The following is a 23,686-nucleotide window of genomic DNA, read 5'->3' as shown; positions in this document are numbered from 1 at the left end:
GGCCGTGCCTCTACCTAGGAGCAGCAGGGATATGTTGCTGCTTGCGGGGAGCCGCCCGAGGTGAGCACCGCCCAGATCCGGCACCCCAAAACCCTTCCCTCACCTCAAATCTCTGCCCCACACCCCTCCCACGCCCAAACTCCTTCTCTCTTAGTTAACCGGAATTTTTGACTTATCAGCATCCCCTATTCCCCCAACATGCCGGATAACAAAGATTTTACTGTAATTATAAACTCTCCTTTTTAACATTGTCAGGAAACATCACCAACCCATATGTAATATCTTCTCATGTACCCATGTGGTCCCATGACTACTATGATCATAATGAAACAACTAATGGCATTTTATTCACCTTGTGCAAGCTGGCGAGTAACTTGCTTTTGGAAAACTCTAGCATCCTCTTAATTTCTATAGAAAATAGAAGGGGAAAATGGTCATAATAGCAGTCTTACTAAAACAGTGGATGACTAGCATTATCCGGTGATTTTTGGGAATACTGAATGACTTCTTCCTTTTGTCTTCCATCCCCATGTAATTCTCAGTCCATAATAAAATGTAGGCATATGTATTTATAAGGATAATTTTGTGAGGGTATAGGTAGTCATCTTTTAGAAAATGAATGGGAAGTTCATCCTTTCAGGATATTTATTGATATGGATAGATCTCCAAGAGAAGTATCTCGAGCAACAACAGAGACATCAGAGATTGAAAGCCTATTCTAGTTCATTATTCTCTTGTTCCTTAGTATTTAATGGTTGCTCTGGGATTCATAATCTTCCTGCTTCAGTTTACAGTCTCTAATTTCAGTTACTATGGAAAATGCATCCAACAGAGCAAGTTATCAAGATCTCTGTAAGCAGAGAAGGAAGCAGAAAGAATGGACTCCTGCCATTGTTTTCCTCAAGAAGGGCTTGCCTCGCTAATACACTTGAATCTTTCTATGACTAGACCCATTACCCAGAATTCAATTATAGTTATAGTGGGTGTACAACCGTGTTAAATATTAGCAATTTCAGAGAGATTTAAGTATAAAAATGAAGCACACTGGAGCTTGATAAAATGATTAGGCTAATTTTTGACCTAATCCCATTGTGCATTGGATAACTAATCAATGGATTACTGCTATCAGAGGGTACTTTTAGGCTGTAGTTAAAAAAAAAAAAAAAAGTTAATTTTCCAAGTGGAATATTTAAGTAACATTTAAGTAGTCATTCGCTACCACAATGTCAGATTTTTCTCCTCTCCTAAGATTTTTAATAGTTGGCGCCTCCTATGAATTGATATTGGACATAAGAACTATCATAACATTGTTGTTGAAGTCTCTTTGAAATTTTGTTTCTAGTATAAAGTTATTGTAGATGTAGTATGTGAAATTATGGTATGGGAACAATACTTCTGTTTTCTAAAAATTTTTTGTCCTACAATGTTTTCATTGTAGGAGATAAAGTCCTTGCTCTCACTTTGTGGTGGACAATTCAGCAGTCAACAAGAAATTTGTATAAATGTAAGTTGAGTCCAAATGTTTTACTTGCAAATATATATATTGGCTACTTGCGATAGATTGACTTGACTTATGTGTTTTCTTTGTATTATCTTTATTCATTTTGAGTAGCTGATCAAATTTCAAAGATGCTTGGGAGAAGAGAGCATTTTCCAAAAACTGTCATTGGTGGAGTTTGTGGCGGCCTTACATTCAATTTTATGGCATTTCTGTGTGTGTTTGTGTGCATGTAACGCAAAAACTTTTGAAATCTGTATCCAGTCAATACCAAAATTTTAGGGAACACTCTAAACATCAGCTGTCAGAACTCTATTGATTTTGGGGAGAACTGGAAGACCAAAAGAGGGGGAAATGGAGGGCATGTGGTGCTGCTGCTATATTTAGCACAGTCACAGCTTCAAGCATTCTGCAATTGTCTATTGCTCAAACAACTCGTTGATGGCAACCATCAACACTGTCCAGCATAACAGTACTCCTGCTCATCCTCCCAAGAGAGTTTTAAATGCTGACACCCTGAATGACTTATCTCACAGACAAATAATGGTATGGGGGGAAGAATGGGAGACCCTGCTATAGGAGGAGTGGGGGGCACACAGAACCCCTGGCAGGGAAGAGGAGAATGGGAGACCCAGGAATAAGGGGAGGAGCTATGGGGGGGGGCACACAGAATCCCCAAGTGATGGAGATTGGGGGAACCTCATATTGAGAATGGGATACACGGAGCTCCTGCCATGAGGGTATGGAGGTTCACACAAATTGAATGGGGGGGATAATAGGAGACCCTAATGGGGGGGCGGGGGAGGGAAATAGGGAGTGTCACAGTCTGAAGTGATTCACGACCATGAGTGCCAACCTCAGGGCGGACTTTCAAAAAAGGGCAGAAACCCTAAGCTGGTTGTAAGTTCTGTAATTAGATTTCACCGACCCAGTAATAAACATAAACTCCTGAAGCACTGTAACAGTCTTACGATGGAGTCACAGACAGTGCCCTTGGGCATTCCAGTCTATCTCGTCACCCAGGCAAGCTGGACTATGTGATAGATCAGGGGTGGGCAAACTATGGCCCGGGAGCTGCATCTGGCCCTCCAGACATTTTAATCTGGCCCTTGAGCTTCTGGCAGGGAGCGGGATCCGGGGCTTGCCCCGCTCCGGTGCTCCAGCCGGGGAGCAGGGTTGGGGGATTGCCCCGCTCCGCGCGGCTCCTGGAAGCAGTGGCATGTCCCCCCTCTGGCTCCTACGCATAGGGGCAGCCAGGGGGCTCTGCAGGCTGCCCCCACCCCAAGCGCCACCCCCGCAGCTCCCATTGGCTGGGAACAGTGGCCAATGGGAGCTGCAGGGGCGGCGCCTGCAGACGGGGCAGCACACAGAGCTGCCTGGCCCTGCTTCCGCGTAGGAGCTGGATGGGGGACATGCCGCTGCTTCTGGGAGCTGCTTGAGGTAAGTGCCGCCCAGAGCCTGCACTCCTGATCCCCTCCCGTGCCCCAAACCCCTGCCCCAGCCCTGACCCCCTCCCAAACCCCTCGGCCCCAGCCCCACCCCAGAGCCTGCATCCCCAGCCGGAGCCCTCACCCCCTACCGCACCCCAACCCCCAATTTCGTGAGCATTCATGGCCTGCCATACAATTTCCATACCCAGATGTGGCCCTCGGGCCAAAAAGTTTGCCCACCCTGTGATAGATGGTCACTTTACACCAAAAATAACAATAATATTCAGGTTATTTGAAGCCCCAAAGGACCAGTCACTTGCCCCAGGTCAATTGTACTAAATCTCAAACCAAAGACTACACTTGTAGCCAATCCTATGATTAAACTAACTAAAGATTTATTAATTTAGGAAAAAATGAGTTATTTACAAGGTTAAAACAGGAAATATACACACACAAATGAGATACCTTTTTAAGTCCAAGACTATAATATAAGCTTCTATAATAAGCCGCTCTGTGTCCTTTAGGGCTGACCCGTGCCAAGCAGCATGGGGATCTCTTGCTTATGTTTAGGAATCTTTGCCCCCTCAGAGTCCAGACAGCATAAAGAAACCTAGTTTCTCCTTGTCAGGGATTTTTATCCCCGTTCACCCCAGAATCCAAGCTGAACATGGGATGAGTTCATGCACAGGCCTCCCCTTCCTGGAGGGAGTGAGGAATGCAATCAACAAGGTCTCTGTCCTTTGTTACACAATACCTCATTTGCCTTCAGTGGGCCATCTTGTGTGCAGGGTGAGCACTTTAATTTAATGCTTTTTTCTCCTGTTTGGTGAGTTACACAATTACAGAGGTTTACAATGCAAAGTCTCAATATAACTTTATACCATGGGATACATATATTATAAGTAGGATTAATACATGCAACATCCTACAAGTATTGTAACACTAATATCGATTTTAACTATGCTAACCCATTGGTAAGCCAAACTGGATTCCAGCTGTGCATATGTCAGTATTCAGTGAGGTCCTGGGCCTTGGCATGAGTTGGTGCCTGTTCTGCCAGCATCTTGGGGAATAGAAATTGTATGGCGGGCCATGAATGCTCACAAAATTGGGGTTGGGGTGCAGGAGGGAGTGAGGGCTTTGGTTGGGGAGTGCGGGCTCCAGGGTAGAGCCAGAAATGAGGAGTGCAGGAGGGGGCTCTGAGCTGGGGCGGGGGAGTGGGGTGTGTTTGGCGGGTGAAGGCTCCAGATGGGGTGGGGGCGGGGGCTGGGGGGGGGGGGTCAGGGGTTCAGGCTCTAGGTGGTGCTTACCTCAAGAGGCTCCTGGAAGCAGCGGCATGTCCCTTCTCTGGCTCCTATGTGACAGCGCGGCCAGGTGGCTCTGCATGCTGCCCTGTCTGCAGGCACCGCCCCTGCAGATCCCATTGGCTGTGGTTCCCGGCTAATGGGAGCTGCGGGGGCAGCATGCAGAGCACAGTCCTCTGGCTGCCCCTACACGTAGGAGCTGGAGGGGGGCCATGCCTCTACTTCTGGGAGCTGTGTGCAGCAGCCCCCAACCCTGCTCGCCGGCTGGAGTGGGGCAAACTCCAGACCCTGCTCCCCAGCAGGAGCTTGAGAGCCGGATTAAAACGGCTAGCGGGCTGGATTCGGCCCGCGGGCCATAGTTTGCCCACCCCTGCAATAATGTCTGCTTTCTACCCTTCATGTGACGTCTCAAGATAGAACTGTTGAAGGGTAGTTGCCATACATGCTACTGACTAGTATCAGAGGGGTAGCCGTGTTAGTCTGAGTCTGTAAAAAGCAACAGAGGGTCCTGTGGCACCTTTAAGACTAACAGAAGTATAGGGAGCATAAGCTTTCGTGGGTAAGAACCTCACTTCTTCAGATGCAAGTAATGGAAATCTCCAGAGGCAGGTATAAATCAGTGTGGAGATAACGAGGTTAGTTCAATCAGGGAGGGTGAGGTGCTCTGCTAGCAGTAGAGGTGTGAACACCAAGGGAGGAGAAACTGCTTCTGTAGTTGGATAGCCATTCACAGTCTTTGTTTAATCCTGATCTGATGGTGTCAAATTTGCAAATGAACTGGAGCTCAGCAGTTTCTCTTTGGAGTCTGGTCCTGAAGTTTTTTTGCTGTAAGATGGCTACCTTAACATCTGCTATTGTGTGGCCAGGGAGGTTAAAGTGTTCTCCTACAGGTTTTTGTATATTGCCATTCCTGATATCTGACTTGTGTCCATTTATCCTCTTGCGTAGTGACTGTCCAGTTTGGCCAATGTACATAGCAGAGGGGCATTGCTGGCACATGATGGCATATATAACGTTGGTGGACGTGCAGGTGAATGAGCCGGTGATGTTGTAGCTGATCTGGTTAGGTCCTGTGATAGTGCTGCTGGTGTAGATATGTGGGCAGAGTTGGCATCGAGGTTTGTTGCATGGGTTGGTTCCTGAGTTAGAGTTGTTATGGTGCGGTGCGTGGTTGCTGGTGAGAATATGCTTAAGGTTGGCGGGTTGTCTGTGGGCGAGGACTGGCCTGCCTCCCAAGGTCTGTGAAAGTGAGGGATCATTGTCCAGGATGGGTTGTAGATCACTGATGATGCGTTGGAGAGGTTTAAGCTGAGGGCTGTAGGTGATGGCCAGTGGAGTTCTGTTGGTTTCTTTTTTGGGCCTGTCTTGTAGCAGGAGGCTTCTGGGTACACGTCTGGCTCTGTTGATTTGTTCCTTTATTTCCTTGTGTGGGTATCGTAGTTTAGAGAATGCTTGGTGAAGATCTTGTAGGTGTTGGTCTCTGTCTGAGGGGTTGGAGCAGATGCGGTTGTACCTCAGTGCTTGGCTGTAGACGATGGATCGTGTGGTGTGTCCGGGGTGGAAGCTGGAGGCATGAAGGTAGGCATAGCGGTCGGTGGGTTTTCGGTATAGGGTGGTGTTAACATGGCCATTGCTTATTTGTACTGTGGTGTCCAGGAAGTGGACCTCCCGTGTAGATTGGTCCAGGCTGAGGTTGATGGTGGGGTGGAAGCTGTTGAAATCATGGTGGAATTCTTCCAGGGTCTCCTTCCCATGGGTCCAGATGATGAAGATGTCATCAATGTAGCGTAGGCAGAGAAGGGGTGTGAGTGGACGAGAGCTGAGGAAGCGTTGTTCCAGGTCAGCCATAAAGATGTTGGCATATTGTGGGGCCATGCGGGTGCCCATAGCGGTGCCACTGGTCTGGAGGTATATATTGTCACCAAATTTGAAATAATTGTGCGTGAGGATAAAGTCACAGAGCTCAGCAATAAGTTGTGCTGTGTCATCATCAGGGATACTGTTCCTGACAGCTTGTATTCCATCTGTGTGTGGGATGTTTGTGTAGAGAGCCTCTACATCCATGGTGGCTAGGATGTAGAGGCTCTCTACACAAACGTGCCAACAATATGCTATCACAGGACCTAACCAGATCAGCTACAACATCACCGGCTCATTCACCTGCACGTCCACCAACGTTATATATGCCATCATGTGCCAGCAATGCCCCTCTGCTATGTACATTGGCCAAACTGGACAGTCACTACGCAAGAGGATAAATGGACACAAGTCAGATATCAGGAATGGCAATATACAAAAACCTGTAGGAGAACACTTTAACCTCCCTGGCCACACAATAGCAGATGTTAAGGTAGCCATCTTACAGCAAAAAAACTTCAGGACCAGACTCCAAAGAGAAACTGCTGAGCTCCAGTTCATTTGCAAATTTGACACCATCAGATCAGGATTAAACAAAGACTGTGAATGGCTATCCAACTACAGAAGCAGTTTCTCCTCCCTTGGTGTTCACACCTCTACTGCTAGCAGAGCACCTCACCCTCCCTGATTGAACTAACCTCGTTATCTCCACACTGATTTATACCTGCCTCTGGAGATTTCCATTACTTGCATCTGAAGAAGTGAGGTTCTTACCCACGAAAGCTTATGCTCCCTGGACATGCTACTGACTATAATCTTAAAAGAAATAGTGCCATCTACTGGAAGTCTGTTGCTTCTTTCTAAAGCAGTTGAGCGATGAGAATTGCTAGAATTGCAGTAGCTGGAGTCCTGCTTGGATTTGGGTTTTTTTTCTCTGAATCTAATGTGTGAGTGTCTAGAAAAGTGAAGGTATTAAATTTTAGTCTTATCAGTTACTCAAAACAAAACTAGGATAACTAAATGTAAATACAACTGTCAGGTTATGCTTCTACAGGATTCTTTGAGGAAGGATGAATAAACAAGTGGACAATCTACTATTTTGCACTATCTACACATGCTCTGTCGTGTGTGTGTGCGTGCATTCCAGCTACTCTTGTTTGACCTCAAACTGAGTATTACCTCCTTTTATACAGCAGTTAACATCAGAACCAGAAAAAAGGTGTTCTTGTACCTTTGATTGCGTATTGTAATTTTATATAGGTAATCTTAATTGTATAGTGTATCTTGTGATATCCTCTTCTTAGCACTCGGATTTCTCTTACTATCTTTTTATTTCAGTCTCCATTTTGGATTCTCAATATTCCTTCAGAAGAGATGGCAAGAGGACTAATGAAAAGGACAGTATGTGCAAAGTAAGAGTTACAAATTATGTACACCTGGGCAACATGTTCAGCTATTTTGTGGCATATATTTTTACATGGAATCTTTATTTTTAATTTCAAGGTTGAAACTTTGAAAATGTGTACACATTGTTGAAATGAAATATGACTGATTGAAAAGAATCAGTCTTTATTCTTTAGTTTCAAGTCTCTTTAGCGGTCTTATCCTGTGTTCATTGCAGAGTACAATACTTACTACTTCACATTGACAACCTTGTGGCAAATTTGTTTGGACACCTTGTGTCATGTTAAGTTAGTGACTTTTTTGAAGGAGAAAGGGGAGAGATATTTTTAATCCGTTTGGGTATATTTTTATTTTTACATCAGTTGTGAGTGATAGATAAGAGTTAAACACTGAATTTAAAAAAAGAAGGGGTATAGAGTAGCTGCTTCCTGGCTTCACTCTTCCACTCCTGAATGCTGAGTCCTCAGCCTGTGGAGCTGCAGCAGAGAGCCTTCCAGCAGGTCCTAGGGAGGGGGAAGTGTTCCAGGGAGCTAGTGCTATTCTCCCTTAAGATGAGGTCTCCTTGTTTTGGCTTGTTTTGGAGACTACAGCCCTATATGCTTTTCAAACTGCAGAAGGCTGTGTCCATTATATGGCACTTTGCAGACCAGACTCAGTAGTCTGGGGGCTGAAAAGAAAGCCTTATGTCTTTTTGACTGTCGATTGCATCATATATTCAGTTTCATCTATGCTGGGCCATGAGTGTGCTCATGCAAATACGCCTTTATATGGTAAAATATAGTTGTATGTCCTTTGGGGATACATTCTGGTCTACTTCAAACAACAATGGGAAAGGAAATTGATTTGTTTTCAGCAAAATGGTTTTTTGAAATTCACCTAAGTGGTAGTGATCTTTTATAAAGGGTGCCTTCAACAAATGTATTTCTAATATTAAATAACAAAAGAATAATTAAGGATATCCCTTAGAAAGAATGAACCTGGTATAGCTGCTCGTATTTTTTTCACCCATTGTGCCCACACACTAGTTTTAGTATAAGGTTGTTGATGGTTTTCCAGGTTGCTAGCAATGAAGGTGATTAAGTACTGTACTTGGAAGCACTATTAAAAAAACCCAACGCCAGCAACAAAAAAACGATTGACGAGGTCTTTGACAACAGATAGATAAATAGGTGAGATGTGGGCCTAACGCCTTTTTTTAAATATCCCTCTAACATTAAATCAAATGACAAAGATTAATATTCAGTTCTGCTTAATGCAGTTTATACTCTCAGCATTTCTTTAGCTCTTACTCTGAGTAATTTAAAATCTCACAGTAGATAGAAACACAGATGCTGTGAGAAGAAATAGCAGACTGTTCAAAAATGTCCTATTTTCCAGGGGAAATGCAGATTACAAATTTAGCTTTAAATAACACTTTCAGGAACTGAATACATTAATAAAATGACTTATTCTGAGTGGCTTTTGTTGTTGCTTAATAAAATATAGCTCATTTGCATGTCAGTTTGAGCTAACTAGAACCTTTGAGCATTTTGAAGAATTTCCTTAAGATGTTAGACCCTGATCTTTGAAAATAAGGTGCTGTGCAGTGACTAATCCTTAGATATTTTGTAAGAGTTCTTAACATGTTGTGTTCTGCAAATGCACCATAAGAACGTATAGCAATATATGGTACCATTAAGGTTCCTGGTACTGAAAAAGGGATTTTATGACATGAAAAGGCCATTGGATTAGGATATTTGCATGGGAGAAAAGATAGACTATGGTGTGTATAACTGTTCAAAAGGAAGAGTTAGGGCAGGGGCGGGCAAACTTTTTGGCCTGAGGGCCACATAAGGTTTCAGAAATTGTATGGAGGGGCGGTTAGGGAAGGCTGTGCCTCCCCAAACAGCCAGGCATGGCCTGGCCCCTGCCCCCTATCCGAACCCCCTGCTTCTCGCCCCCTGACTGCCCCCCCCCCGGGGACCCTTGCCTCATCCACCCCCCCCTGCTGTCTGTCCCCTGACTGCCCCCAGAACCTCCACCCCTAACTGCCCCCCCGCTGCCCCATCCAACCCCCCCCTCTCCTTCCTAACTGCCCCCCAGGACCCCAGCCCCATCCAACCACCTCTTCTCCCTGTCCCCTGACTGCCCCCGGAACCCCTGCCCCTGACTGCCCCCCACTGCCCTATCCAACCCCCCCTCCTTCCTGACTTGCCCCCCCCAGGACCCCTGCCCCATCCAACCACCCCTTCTCCCTGACTGCCCCCAGAGCCCCCGCCCCCATTCAACCCCCCTGTTCCCTGCCCTCTGACTGCCCCCACCCCATCCACACCCCTGACCACCCCCCGAACTCCCCTCCCCTCTATCCAACCCCCCTCCCCCGCTCCTTGTCCCCTTACCATGCTGCCTGGAGTACCGGTGGCTGGTGGCGCTACAGCCGTGCCCCGCGCAGCACAGAGCATCGGGTCAGCCCGGGCTCTGCAGCTGCGCTACCCCAGGAGCTTGCAGCCCCGCTGCCCAGAGCATTGTGCCGGCAGTGCAGTGAGCTGAGGCTGTGGGGGTGGGGGGACAGCAGGGGAGGGGCCGGGGGCTAGCCTCCCCGGGGCAGGAGCTCAGGGGCCGGGTAGAATGGTTCCGCGGGCCACATCAGTTTGCCCACCTCTGAGTTAGGGTAAGGTGTCAACTCTCATAGCTTCCAAGAGGATTTTTTCCCCTTAAAACTGGCAGTATAGAAAGCAAAGGAAATCCATAAAAAGTTGGTGGTGTTAATGTTAATGATCTGTCTCAAAATGGCATAAGACAGAGCATCTTAAAAATGAGACAGAACCTCTGATGGTAGCTGGTCCCATTATACCCTGGGCATTACAGCACAGTATAATGCTCAGGTATAATGATACCTAACCACTTTGAAATAGGTAAAGAACAGAATTTCAGCCTGAATGCTCTTTCTTGAACATTTTAAATGTGAGTGAATTTTTGTAGGTGAGTCATGCCTGGTAGCATTAATTACTACCATCGTAACATTGTTAAATGAAGGATATTTTTTAAGGATCCCATAACATAGGAACTAAAATTTGCATCTCCAGCATGTGATGCAAGAGAGGGAAAGCATCACTGAGGCCCCAATTAACAAAACAAGACCCCGTTTCCTGAATCAGTGCCTGAATGTGTTGAGCAAGAAGACTCAATGTGAAATAGGGTGTTTATTTTATAAGGCATCATTTTCTTCACTGACAGCAATCTAATAATCATGGAATTTCCAGGTCTATATTTGAACTGTGGGGTCAGGGAAAATCTGCAGAGGAACTGTACACATCTCTGAAGAACTACCCAATGGAGAAGATGGTATGTGTATAAAAATCCAGGCGATTAATTTCACAGTCACACAGGCTAGCATTGCAATTTGTACTAACCAAAAGATGTTTTTTCTTTATTTTAGGTTCCATATCTACAGTCAAACTCAACATACAAAATACATATTCACGCATTTAACAAAACACTGACACAAGAGGAAAAAATTAAAAGGATAGATGTAAGTGGATTTTTTTAATCTATTTTCAACTTCATGTATTCATATGAGTACTACAATGTTAACACACTTATGCTTGTGTTGCGATTTTCAAAAGGGTTTAAGGGAGTTAGTCACCCTAATCTTGTTTGAAATTGAATGGGAGCTGTGTACCTAACTCAAAATCTGTTGAAGATCCCACAGTTGGTATTTTTCCTAATAGATCTCACTCAAAACCTTTTTATGAAGAAAAACAAGTATCAGTGTACCTATTTTACAGATGGGGAAACTGAGGCACAGAGGTGTTAAGGCCAAAATGTTCAAAGTTGGATGGCTAAAGTTAGGCAATGGACTTCTGGACACAGCACCTCTGGAAATCTGGCCACGTTCAGGTGCCTTTACTTTAGGAATTTGTGTTTGGAAAACTTTGACTTAAGTGGCTTGTCCAATGTGATGCAATGAGTTAGCTGCAGAGCTGAAAATAGTCTTCTGATTCCTGGTCCTGTGCCCAATCTGCTGGACCATGCTGTCTCCTCGTTAACTAGAATAGTGTTTTAATCAAGAAGCATTAGTAAACGGTCATTTTTGTATATTCCCATGGTCTTTTAGAGAAATAGTGACTACTGTACTTATGCAATCTTTATAACCACCTATTTTATATACCTTGCTGAAATTTTCACTATTGTTGATTCTAATTTTTGTGGTGTTGGGTTGCAGTAAGGAAGTTTGAGCAAAATTCCTTCAGCTGTTTCTCACTTACAAGGGAGTGGGGTGAATCCTCTCCCTCCCCTCTCACCCCCATTATGGCTAGAATATTTTTTTAAGTGGCTACATGAAAAATGTCTGAATTTTTAAACTAGACCTTGGTGTAGCTATAGTCCTTACTGAGAGCAGGTATCTTTTGGCTTGACTTGAAAAAAAAGTTTTAATTTGAAAATTCCATATTTAGTATTCACAGTAGATCTCTTTTAGAAGTGAGCAATGCACATGTAATAATAAACACAATGGCTTCTGACCTATCTTCAATCCAAAACCATTCAGACTTTCTTTATACATCAGAAAGAAGCTAAAGAGTGCAATCTCAATCTTCTTGTCCCCTTCCCCGTTTTCTGGTAACTTTTAATGTCTTATTAACAAATGTTTTGTTTTTCTTGTCCTGGCTATTTAAAAATTTCCCCAGGAAGTCTAGAATTTGTTTTTGCTATTTATACAGGCTCTGGAATTTCTGCCATTTGAAGGGAAAGTGAATTTAAAAAACCCAGAACATATCTTCTGGATTCTGGAAGATTATGGAATGGACCCTAACAACATTCCAGAAGAACCTCTTGATTTATATTTTGGTAGATGGGTGAGTGGTAAAAACTATATCACATTTTAGTAATTCGCATAATCCGAAAAGCCAGATTCTAGCATCATTACTTACATTTAATTTCTAAAAAAAAAAAGTTTAAATAAATTTAAGGCTTTAAAAAAAATAAGTGATAAATTCTCTGCTTTTTAAAAATTTACTAGTTTATGTCACCATATATAGTATAATGCAATGATAATGCAGAATTCTGGGAATCCTTATTGTGAGTAAGAAAAGGCAGGTTAATTCATCAGTGCAAACAAAAATGAAAAGATTAAGGTGTCTGTGAAAAGAGATTAGACATAAGAGACCCAGTGAATTTTAGTGCCACTGTACATCCCCTTTATGGCAGCTCTGCCAGCACAGAGGAGCTGTAAACCTGTCCACTGGGGAGTTCTCCAACATAGGAGCAAGTCTCTGCAAGGCACAATACTGGCTTAATAGTACTACACAGCCTCCCTGTGCTACCCCCAGAGTAAAGTTGTGTGGAGGGAGGTATGTGGCTGAAGCACCGCTCTCTAGCTGTTCCAGGATCTCTGAACAACTTCCTGAAGCTATGGGCAGCTGGATCCAAATTAGGGCATCCCTGAGGCTGTTCTAACCTGCCCCTAGGGACTCTAAGCGGCCCCGGATGACACCTACGTAGCGAACATCATTCTGGGGTGTATTAGCAGGAGTGTTGTAAGCAAGACACAGAAAGTAATTCTTCTGCTCTACTCTGCACTGATTAGGCCTCAACTGGAGTATTGTGTCTAGTTCTGGGCGCCACATTTGAGGAAAGATGTGTACAAATTGGAGAAAGTCCAGAGAAGAGCAACAAAAATGATTAAAGGTCTAGAAAACATGACCTATGAGGGAAGATTGAAAAAATGGGTTTGTTTAGTCTGGAAAAGAAAAGACGGAAAGGGGACATAATAATTTTCAAGTACATAAAAGGTTGTTACAAGGAGGAGGGGGAAAATGTGTTGTTCTTAACCTCTGAGGATAGGGCAAGAAGCAATGGTTTTAAAGTGCAGCAAGGGAGGTTTAGGTTGGACATTAGGAAATCTATCTAACTGTCAGGATGGTTAAGCACTGGAATAAGTTGCCTAGGGAAGTTGTGGAATCTCCATCATTGTCGAACCTGCTCTTCAAAATCTCCAAACACCTATCAGGGATGGTCTAAGATAATACTTAGTCCTGTCATGAGTGCAAGGGACTGGACTAGATGACCTCTTGAGGTCCCTTCCAGTCCTATGATTCTATGAACTTGGGACCTCAGAAGTTGTTGACTCAGCGTAAATCAGAAGTTGAGGTTCATAGAGCAGAACATTGGAAGTGCCGGACTTTGTCCCCATCTACACTATATAGGAAGTACTGCCATGTTTTTTAAACTGGCTGGGACATGTTCATCTGATCCATGTACAATAAAAGTGATTGATTTGTGTTCATACAGCAGTGTCTTTCACAATACGGCCATGGTTCAGTCACATTGGCATGTCCATATTCTACCATGCTACCTGCCTAACTATATTTGTATCAGTGCATCCTGGGAAAATCTGAACTAGTCTCTTGTACTGCTTCAGCAAGGATAGAGCATCCAGAGGTCATGTTCACAGGTAGGACACTCTTGGATGTCCTAGTGCAAAGAAAACTAGAAGGAAGGAAGACCAGCCAACCTGTTTACACAGACTTTGATATCTGGACAAGACCCCTAACCAAGTAGTAAGATCTGGTTACAAGAAGACAATTGTGACCACGTGGGCTGCTAGCAGGAATGATACTTGGTTAGCTCTTAGTTACTAAGAGTATTGTCCACCTCTGTCACTAATGTAGAGAAGGCCTTGAATTGCTTCAACACTGTGAAAGGCCTAAAGTCATTGTTGTCCCATCTGTACTGGCTTTTTAACAATATTTAAACATAGAAACCTGTTTTTGATTCTACTGTGGTTTGGCCAGACAGTTTGTATTGGCTCGAACTATGCTGGCAGATTAGTGTTCTAATGTGGTTTGACCCTGCCTATGTTGGTTCTGTCCAAACTGTGTTAGAAATATGATGATTGAAATTCTCATTAAAAATGTTTGCTATTTTTTTTCAACAAGTTCTGGTCTGAAGACAGTTTGCTTTTAACAGCACTTAAACATAGCTTATAAACATAGCTGGAAAACCAGTGTATCTAGGACCTTAATGTAGAACTTAAGTGTTTTGTGTGTGTAACCATGCATTTACATAAATACATTAATATATTTGAATTTTTTTAAGTTTAGCTTTAATTCTGAATTTTCTGGCGTAACCAGGTGGCTTGCCCCTGTAGCGTATGTCTGCATTGCATCTGAGAGCAAGCCTGCCAGCCTACGTCTACAGACTTGTGTTGGTGGTGCTCACGCTAGTGCATTAAAATTAGCCATGTAGACATTGCGACTTGGGCTGGAGCTTGACTTCTCGAGCCCTCCTCAGGCTTCAGCACAAGCTGCAATGTCTCCAAACAAAGCTATTTTTTATTGTGCTAGCGCAAGCCCCACCAGCACAAGTCAGTGGACCCAGGCTGGGAGGCTCACTCCTGGATGCAGTGCAGACATACCCTTATGGGACAGAGGCCTGGGTCCAGCTGACCCTCCTCACTAATAAGGTGACCAGGTGTCCGGTTTTTGACCGGAACACCCGGTTGAAAAGGAATCCTGGCGCTGACCAGGCCGTTGACTGTCCGGTTGGCGGCGCCACCCTGTGGGGCTGGCGTGCTTTTTGCTAGCTGCCGAACCGTGCGGCTCCCAGGAAGCAGCTGGTATGTGTCCACCTCGCTCCTATGTTTAGGGGCAGCCAGGGGGCTCTGCACACTGCCCCCACACCAAGCGCTGCCCCCACAGCTCCCATTGGCCGGGAACTGTGGCCAATGGGAGCTGCAGGGGCGGTGCCTGTGGACAGAGCAGCATATAGAGCCACCTGTCCATGCCTCCACATAGGTGCTGGAGGGGGGAACATGCCGCTGCGTCCGGGACCTGCTTGAGGTAAGCCCCACCTGGAGCCTGTACACGAGCCCTCCCCCCCACCAGCGCCCCTGCCCCAGCCCTGATCCCCCTCCTGCCGTCCAAACCCCTCAGTCCCAGCCCAGATTCCCCTCCCACACTCTGAACCCCTCAGCCCCAGCCCCCGATCTTGCACCCCAAATCCCTCATCCGCGGCCTCACATCAGAGCCCGCACCCCCAGCTGGAGCCCTCACCCCTCCATCCTTTGCATCCCAACCCGAGCCCGGAGCCCCCTCCCGCACCCTGAACCCCTCATTTCTGGCCCCACCCCAGAACCTGCACATCCAGCCCAGAGCCCATACCTCCTTCCACACCCCAACCCCCTACCCCCTCCCATACTCCAAACCCATCGGCTCCATCCCCCAGCCCAGAGCCTTCTCCTGCAACTCAAACCCCTCATCTCTGGCCACACCACCCAGCTGGAGCCCTCACCCCCTCTCTCATCCCAACCCCCTGAGCCAGCCCAGTGAAAATGAGTAAGTGAGAGTGAGCAACGGCGGGGGGAGGAAAGATGGAGTGAATGGGGGTGGGGCCTCAGAGGAGGGGCGGGGCATGGGTGGGGCCTTGGCAAGGGTGTTCGATTTTGTGCGAGTAGAAAGTTGGCAACCCTACTTACTAAGGAGGCACATCTGAACAGGGATCAGCTGATTCCCCTGTAAAAAGTAATAGGAAATGGAAGGGGGTGGGCTGAGAGAATTTCAGGGACTGCCAGAGAAAGCAAGCCTGGCAGTGGCTTTTGGAGATACCTCAGGGCAGAGACTAAGGCCAGCAAGGTAATTGCTTGATGTTTTTGTATTTTTATTTTTGGTTTGTTGTTGGGGGGTGGGGGAGGGAAAGCCAGAAGGACCTGCAGGACTGATCTGGTTTGAGGTTCCTTGGGGAGCCCTGCAAAGGAAGGAGGAAGGTTGAAGGTGGGGGCCTGCGGAGCAAACTCAGGCCACAGGAGGATGCCCCAAAGGCAGCTGACACTATAACAGTTGGTAATTGCAACATCCTTGTAATTGTCTAAAGTCTGGGAATTTTACTAATAGGCCAATTCTTTTATAGAGAAGTCTCCTTTCTACATTTTCAGTGGATTCAATCCAGGTGGCATGCTATTCAATGAAGAATGCCTGATATTCTGTTTGTGATGTAGTATCATTAAGGCTGTTTATTAGTCTACTTACGTATTATATCCAGGGCCATCACACTGATTTTTTTCTAAATGTTTCTACAGATTGCAGATGGGCAAAGAGAGCTTATTGAGTCATACAGTGTAAAAAGGAGGCATTTTATTGGGAACACAAGCATGGATGCCTGCTTGTCTTTCATCATGGCAAACCATGGGAGAGTAAAAGCAAATGATGTCGTGTTTGATCCATTTGTTGGAACAGGTATTTCTTTTTCTACTGCTGAAAAAAATTGGGTATTGCTTGCTTTATATACATTGTGTGTGAAAAGTAAGTTCTTTAGGGGAGGGACTGTCTTTTTGTTTGTTTGTACAGTGCCTAGCACAGTGAAGTCCTGGTTCATGACTGAGGCTCCCGGTCCTGGTTCATGATTGGGTGCTGCCACAGTACAAATAAGAATAATTATGAAATCAACTGCTTGGTTATTTCCCAAAGTCCTGTAGGGGAAGTGATTATAACTTCAGAAGGACTGGGTAGATTTGCTGAACATGTAGAACAAAGTACCTTCTCAATTCTTTATTTACCTCGAGTAACATTTTAAAAAGTGCCTAAGTCCCATTTTCCGAAGTTATGTAACTGCTTAGGAGCCAAAGTCACTCTGACTGTCAATAGAACTTAAGTTCCAAAATGATGTGAAATTTGAAGTTAGACTCCTAAGTCACTGTAGGAACTCACAAGGGGCAACATTCTTAAAACATTTTTGTAGGGGAGTTGTTAGGATGGTATTGAAGAGCAGAGAGCACCCCGGACTGTACACATTAGCATGGCAATTGTGGGAACACATTCTTCCAGGGTGGAAATAATGAGCTCTTCCTTGTGTCCTAGGGAAACGTGGTGACAAAATTGTCCACCTCTTTGGCTGAGGTTTTTTTTCCCTTTTCTGACAAGTCAGTAGGGGGAGCTTTCATTCCATTTATTGGATCACTTGTGAGGCATTCAAGTACCTTTTACTGCACCTTGTTTGAATTTGAAATGGAAACGCGTATGTTTCAGGATGTGCCATTTAAGTAGATTATGTCAAGATAATTTCATCAATTTCTTCAAAGGATATAGATGAAGGAGGGCAGTGGATGTGACTTAGTGAAATCTAGGTGAACTTTGATCAGGAATCCAGAGGGAACTAGGGGAACAAGAAATGATCTAAAGGTATCTGTGCTAATGTAGACGGGAGGGGAAGGGAGTGTTTAGTTGGCAGGAAGGGTCCAGAGAAAGAATGGGAGCAAGTCCTCATTGAGAAGTTAGGAATGGGGAGGAGCAGGTCCCACAGTTATGGGACTGATTCTCTTTATTATGTGTAAATATGACTTGGAAAATAGCCTGATTTTATGGCATCAGTGTTTTGCAGATGATACAAAGCGTTTGTCAATTCCACGTTTTGTATATAATATAGTTCATGTGCAAACTGAGATTTTCAGTCCACACTATAATCTCTTCAGAACCTTCTTCTCTTTTTCTTGTGTCCCGTTCTCTTCCTTCCCCGCCCCCTGGTCACAGATTGGTAGTGCTTTTTGGAAGGTCAAGGAAATTCACTTAGGCTTGTGTTCTGCTTTTCTTGTCAGATTCATTTAATTACAATATTTGTGTTTAAATAAAAACTAAAGTTACAAAGCAACTTTGCAGGGGAATTCATTCTCTTAGGAAATCAAACTTGGAGAGAGAGGTAGGCAAGGGAGGTAAGGTTAGACAGAACAAGAAGAATTCATTGTAATAATGGTGGAAGTACAGAAATTGAAGACCGTGTTATATGTTCTTTATCATCAATTTTGTATTCTCTATGATTCAGTTTTAAAGCGTGACTATTTGATATAGGTGGGAGGTAAAACAAGAGACTTATTGAGTGGTCAGTTCATGTTTCCTAACTCTTGCTTTTCTGCAATCAAGAAAAAATTTTAGATGAGCAAAGTACTCTTTCTTGCTCTCTTTAGAGGACTGGGTGGTATATCATACTTGGGGACAGGGCTTGTTAAATTTGTCTTGACTTTCTGGAGGCACTGCCCATCTGTTCTGAGGGGTTACAGTCGAGAAGGGAAATGGGTGACTCCTTTAGGGTGAGTAACCTTGTTTTTCCCGGATCCAATTAACAAAGAAAAGTGGAGGACAATTTTTTTTTCTCCTCATTTTTACTTAATTTGAATTCATGAATTTATAAGTGTAAGAGGTTTTTTTTAAATGCTCTGAAATGGCATATTTAGCATGCATATTTAATGAGTGTTAAGAATACACAGATGGTGATGGGTAGCATTTGATTAATGTAGCTGTGTGAAACTCCTCTTCAGATTACGGCTAAAATAAAAATCTGTATTATAAGCACAAAGGGTCAGATTGTGAACCCCTTACTCGCATTGGTTAGCTGTTGACTCTTATGGAACTGTCCCACTCACTAAAATGGGAAGATCTGTATGCATAACCACTCAGCACTGTGGGTCGCAGGTTCAGAGTCTGGCCTATAGTTGCAGTGTAAGGCCTTGTACTATTATGTTAGGCTTACTGTCATGGACATCTCCTTAGTAATAATTTAACCCAACAATGCAGTTTCTCTTTGGAAGTACACTACTGCCATCCTTCTCCTTATTTTGGAAGCTGTTCAGGGCAGAGAGGAAACACTTGAATCCCTTTTATATACTGTTCAGATGTAGCATGATTTCAAGGGTAAATCATACATATATATACCCAAGACAAACGGTAACTGTACACAGTCCTATCCATCACAATAACTGAGGAAATAAACTGTCTTCATTCTGGCCATACTTGGATAACTTTAAAGGGACATTGTCAATTTAAAATCTAACTATAAAAACGAGTTAGAATTATTTCAAGTACTGCATCTGACACTGTCAATTGTTGTGCTTTTTACAATTACATTTTCCTAATATTTTAATTTCTCTCCCCTGTTGCTGTGTGAAGCATTCCCACAAACACGGACATTAAATTTACACAAACTGTTGTGAAATGGACAAAGTAAACTAGGAAAAACTGAGAACAATATTTTCCCCACTCTAATATTTTACTTGAAGTAACCTTAGGGATAAGTTGTAACAATAGAAAATTCAAAAAAAACTATCAGACAGAAGTGATTTTTAAACTGATATCCATTTAATTGTATTATGGTAACCGGAGGGGAGTGTAAGTGCTGAACAAACCAGTTCTTCCCAGATGTTTATGATTCTATAACCCAGCAGGATAGAAATGTAACACTGGAAGGGACTTTGAGAAGCCATCAAGTCCAGCCTGCAGCACTGTGGCAGGACCAAGCAAATGTAGACCATCCCCGATGGATATTTATCCATCCTGTTTCTTAAAACCTCCAGTGGAGGGAAGGGGGGATTCCACAACCTCTCTTGGAAGCCTGTTCCAAGGCTTTACTTAAATTTTTTCCTAATGTCTAACTTAAATCTCCCTTTCTGCAGATTATGCTCATTATTTCTTGTCCTACCTTCAGTAGACATCAGGAACAATTGATCACAGTTCTCTTTATAACAGCCCTTAACATATTGGAAGACTGTTATCAGGTCCCCCATCAGTCTTCTTTTTGCAAGACTAAACATGCCCACTGTTTTTTATGTTTCCTAATAAGTCAGGTTTTCTAAACCTTTTATCATTTTTGTTGCTCTTCTCTGGACTCTCACAAATTTGTCCACATCTTTCTTAAAGTGTGGTGCTCAGAATTAGACTCAGTACTCCAGCTGAGGCCTCACCAGTGTCAAGCAGAGCGGGACAAGTACCTCCTGTGTCTTCCATGACACTCCTGTTAATAAACCACAGAATAATATTGGCCTTTTTCACAGTTGAGTCACATTGTTGACTCCTATTCAGTTTGTGATCTATTATAACTCCCAGATCCTTTTCAGTAGTACCACCACCAAGCCAGTTAGTCCCCATTTTGTAATTGAGCATTTGATTCTTTCCTTCCTATGTGAAGTACTTTGCACTTGTCTATTGCATTTAATCTTGTTGATTTCAGACCAATTCTCCAATTTGTCAAAGTCATTTGGATTTCTAATCCTGTCCTCCAAAATGCTTGCAACCTCTCCCATCTTGATGTCATCCTCAAGTTTTATAACCATACCCTCCATTCCATTATGTAAGTCATTATCTTGGCTACTGCACAGTGTCGTCTTGTGAAGGTGGCTCACATCTCAGGGTTTTCATTCCATCACATTTTAAGGCAATGCACTTTAGTACATGGGAGTGGATGCCTGCTTTGCAGAAATGGGCACCCTTGTGAGCAGACCGTACGATCAGCCTCCAAAGTTAAACGAAGGTTCAGTGAGGAGAATAAAAGGGAAAATAGTGTTGGCATACAGGGGACCTCACAGTAATATTATTTCTAATAGAAAGGGGCAACTGCCATCTGATTGTAACCCAGAGTGGTACATGTGTTTTCAAATTTCTCAGACTCAGGTAGCAATATCCATGACAGCAGACGATACACTTTTATCTTTTCTTTGCAGGTGGCCTTCTTATATCCTCCGCACGTTTTGGAGCATACGTGTGTGGTACTGATATAGATTATAATACTGTCCATGGATTAGGTACGTTATATATTTTCTTTCTGAACAAGTTAATTCTAACTCTTCAGTATTTAAGTATCTTTTATAGCAGGTACTAGTAGATCCAGGTATGAAAGGAGTATTCCTCTTCACAGGGTTTATTTTGTGAAACATCTATCATATATCAACTCATTTACGGATATAGTCTAGCTAGGCAGTACTCTGAATATTAAGGATCAGTAAAATATAAAGATGGGATTTTTTTTTTAAGTTTTCTAATACATGTAACTAGTTTAACTGCCAATCCAACAACATTGAGTGATGGTATGGAGTGGCAGTGCCTGGCATGGTTCAGTTTAGTGGTAAGATTAGCAGGTAGATTGGTTTGGCTAACAGTGATGTCCCAGAGCCAGTGAATCATGGGGACAAGCATAGTGAGGTTCTATCCAAACTTCTTAAACGTGACTGAATGAGGAGGAGTTGGGCTTTGAGATGGGTGTTTTCTTTGCAGTGGGTTGGAACTCACTAATACTCAATTTTAAGTATTTTGGCTTTAATACCAGTTTGTATTGGCAGTTTTTGTTACTAAAAACTGTTTAATTTTTTTGAACTTTTTTTAGAGTTGTCTAGTTATATTGATAGTGCAGTTCAAAGTAGTGGAATTCAGTATTACAACTATATGTTCCCATTGAGATATTATGCCTTATGCCACAGGTGTGTGTTTCTTAACCTGCAAATATTCAAGATGAGAGAAAATTATCTTCATATTAAAGTTAGATACAAATGTGTTCTCTCTTCCTGTTAAATTCCAGAGAAGTACTTTCATGGTGAGAAATGACTATTGGCTTTATTGAATCCCTTTAATTTTCTGAGTTAAATTAGGATAAAAGGTTAGCCACTGTTAGTCTACCATAGGGATTAAAAAAAAAAAAATAGACCACTGTTAGTACTAGTGGCACCATCCTGTTTTGTCGTACAATAGTTATTTTTTTAGTAGCTTTCAAAACCCAAAGTTCTAACAGTATTTTTGCTACTCTGAAAGATTTTCGTGTAGATTAAATTTGATGTATGAATAGGGTTTTATGTGATGTATGTTAGCATAACATGAGTTCCTTGTAAACATTAGTAAACTTTCCTCACAATATCTCTGTGAAGTAGGTGAGTTTAATTGAACTATTCTTCCTCTCATTTGCATTATGGAACAACGTAACTGAAATAGAAGGCTTGACTAGAATAACTTCTGATACTTCAAAGAATCCCGACAGCCACTTTCCACAATAAGTAGAACATGTCTGGTGACAAGAGATCTTAAATTGTTTTTATTTAAGGCAACTACTCAAATATGAATCCTATGAAGTGTTGTGAGATCTACTGTTGAAAAGCATTATATAAGAGCTAGGTAATATTATTCTCTTAAAATAAATAATGAAAAATCAGAACACCTTTGCCACATCTAATTTGCCTTAGATCAGTGGTTTTCAACCTTTTTTCATTTGCGGACCCCTTTGGGAATCTTAGACATAGTCTGCAGACCACAGGTTGAAAACCTCTGCCTTAGACTATGCCTTTTTTATTTTCTTGTAGGCAAGGCTAGCAGGAAGAACCAGAAGTGGAGAGGACCAGATGAGAATATCAGAGCTAACCTTCGGCAGTATGGTTTAGAGAAGTACTATCTTGATGCACTCGTTTCTGATGCATCAAAACCTATATGGAGGAAGGAAATGCTTTTTGATGCAATTATTACAGATCGTAAGTTGATTAATGTCCTAAATATATATGATTCATAACAGCCTAACTGTGGTATCCAAAAGATTGGAACCTGGCTCTTAATTTGTGTAAACTGGAGAAGTTTGCATCTACCATCTTGACATAAGTGTGGCCTGCTGGAGACCACAAATCTGCTAATAGAGTGTGCTGGAATCTGTGATTTCCACATTAGAAATGATGAACATCACAGGCAGCATTGTAGAAATTGGGGCTGCATTTTGACCACTTCTACATTTAATCTGAGTATGTTAAATACCTAATGAAATATGGACCAGTGTATTAAAGCATTGTAACGATAACATTTTGTTTTTTTGTTTCGTTAACTTATTTCCACTGAAAGAGTATTATATTTCTGAATAGGAACCAATCTTATTGTCTCCTATATCTTTACTGAGTCATACTTCTTTCTACGTTAGGAGAGGTTTCTGTTCAATTTTTAAATTGTACTGCATTGCTCTTGGGCCTGGATTCAAACACTATTGAAGTCCATGGAAAGGGTCTGATCGACTTTAATCATGCCTTCGGTTAAGGCCCTGAAGTGCTCATTGAAATGATTTCAAACAAACTCTAGTGCATCTTCTGCACACTTGACTACCAGCAATGGTAAAGATATGAAAGATTCTCTGCTCTTTTGAGTCTCTTTATTAGACACTGTTTGTCATGAGCAGGAGACCTAAAAGGCAGTGCAGTCTACTAGACTAAACGTGGGATGGGGAGCCAGGAACTTCTGACCTCTACTATGGCTCTGCCCTGCCTTGCTGCATTACCATGAGCAAATCAGTGAAGACTCTATTCTGTTGCCCTTGTTCCTGGGGAATGTTACTTTGCTCCAGGAGCAGTCCCATTGATTTCATTGGGACCGCTGGCCAAACAAGGTAACGCACATTGCGAGTAAGGGTGTTAGAATCAAGCCCTTAATCTGTGCTTC

General features: G+C 43.2%; 1 protein-coding gene across 1 annotated transcript in view; it reads left to right on the top strand.

The window, feature by feature from the left end:
• Positions 1–23,686, top strand: part of TRMT11 (tRNA methyltransferase 11 homolog) — a 48,006-nt gene that overhangs the window by 1,885 nt on the left and 22,435 nt on the right. Inside the window, exons 2-9 of the mRNA XM_026649830.2 lie at positions 1,439–1,504; positions 7,428–7,501; positions 10,736–10,817; positions 10,912–11,004; positions 12,194–12,328; positions 16,549–16,705; positions 20,953–21,033; positions 22,576–22,740. Coding sequence (XP_026505615.2) covers positions 1,439–1,504; positions 7,428–7,501; positions 10,736–10,817; positions 10,912–11,004; positions 12,194–12,328; positions 16,549–16,705; positions 20,953–21,033; positions 22,576–22,740 — 853 coding nt within the window. The remainder of the gene's footprint in view (positions 1–1,438; positions 1,505–7,427; positions 7,502–10,735; positions 10,818–10,911; positions 11,005–12,193; positions 12,329–16,548; positions 16,706–20,952; positions 21,034–22,575; positions 22,741–23,686) is intronic.

The sequence above is a fragment of the Terrapene carolina genome, unplaced genomic scaffold (genome assembly GCF_002925995.2).
Source record: "Terrapene carolina triunguis isolate 2854851 unplaced genomic scaffold, T_m_triunguis-2.0 Scaffold85, whole genome shotgun sequence".
Classification (NCBI taxonomy): Eukaryota; Metazoa; Chordata; order Testudines; family Emydidae; genus Terrapene; species Terrapene triunguis.
The sequence above is the reverse complement of the archived record's forward strand: the minus strand, read 5'-3'. Positions and strand labels throughout refer to the sequence as shown.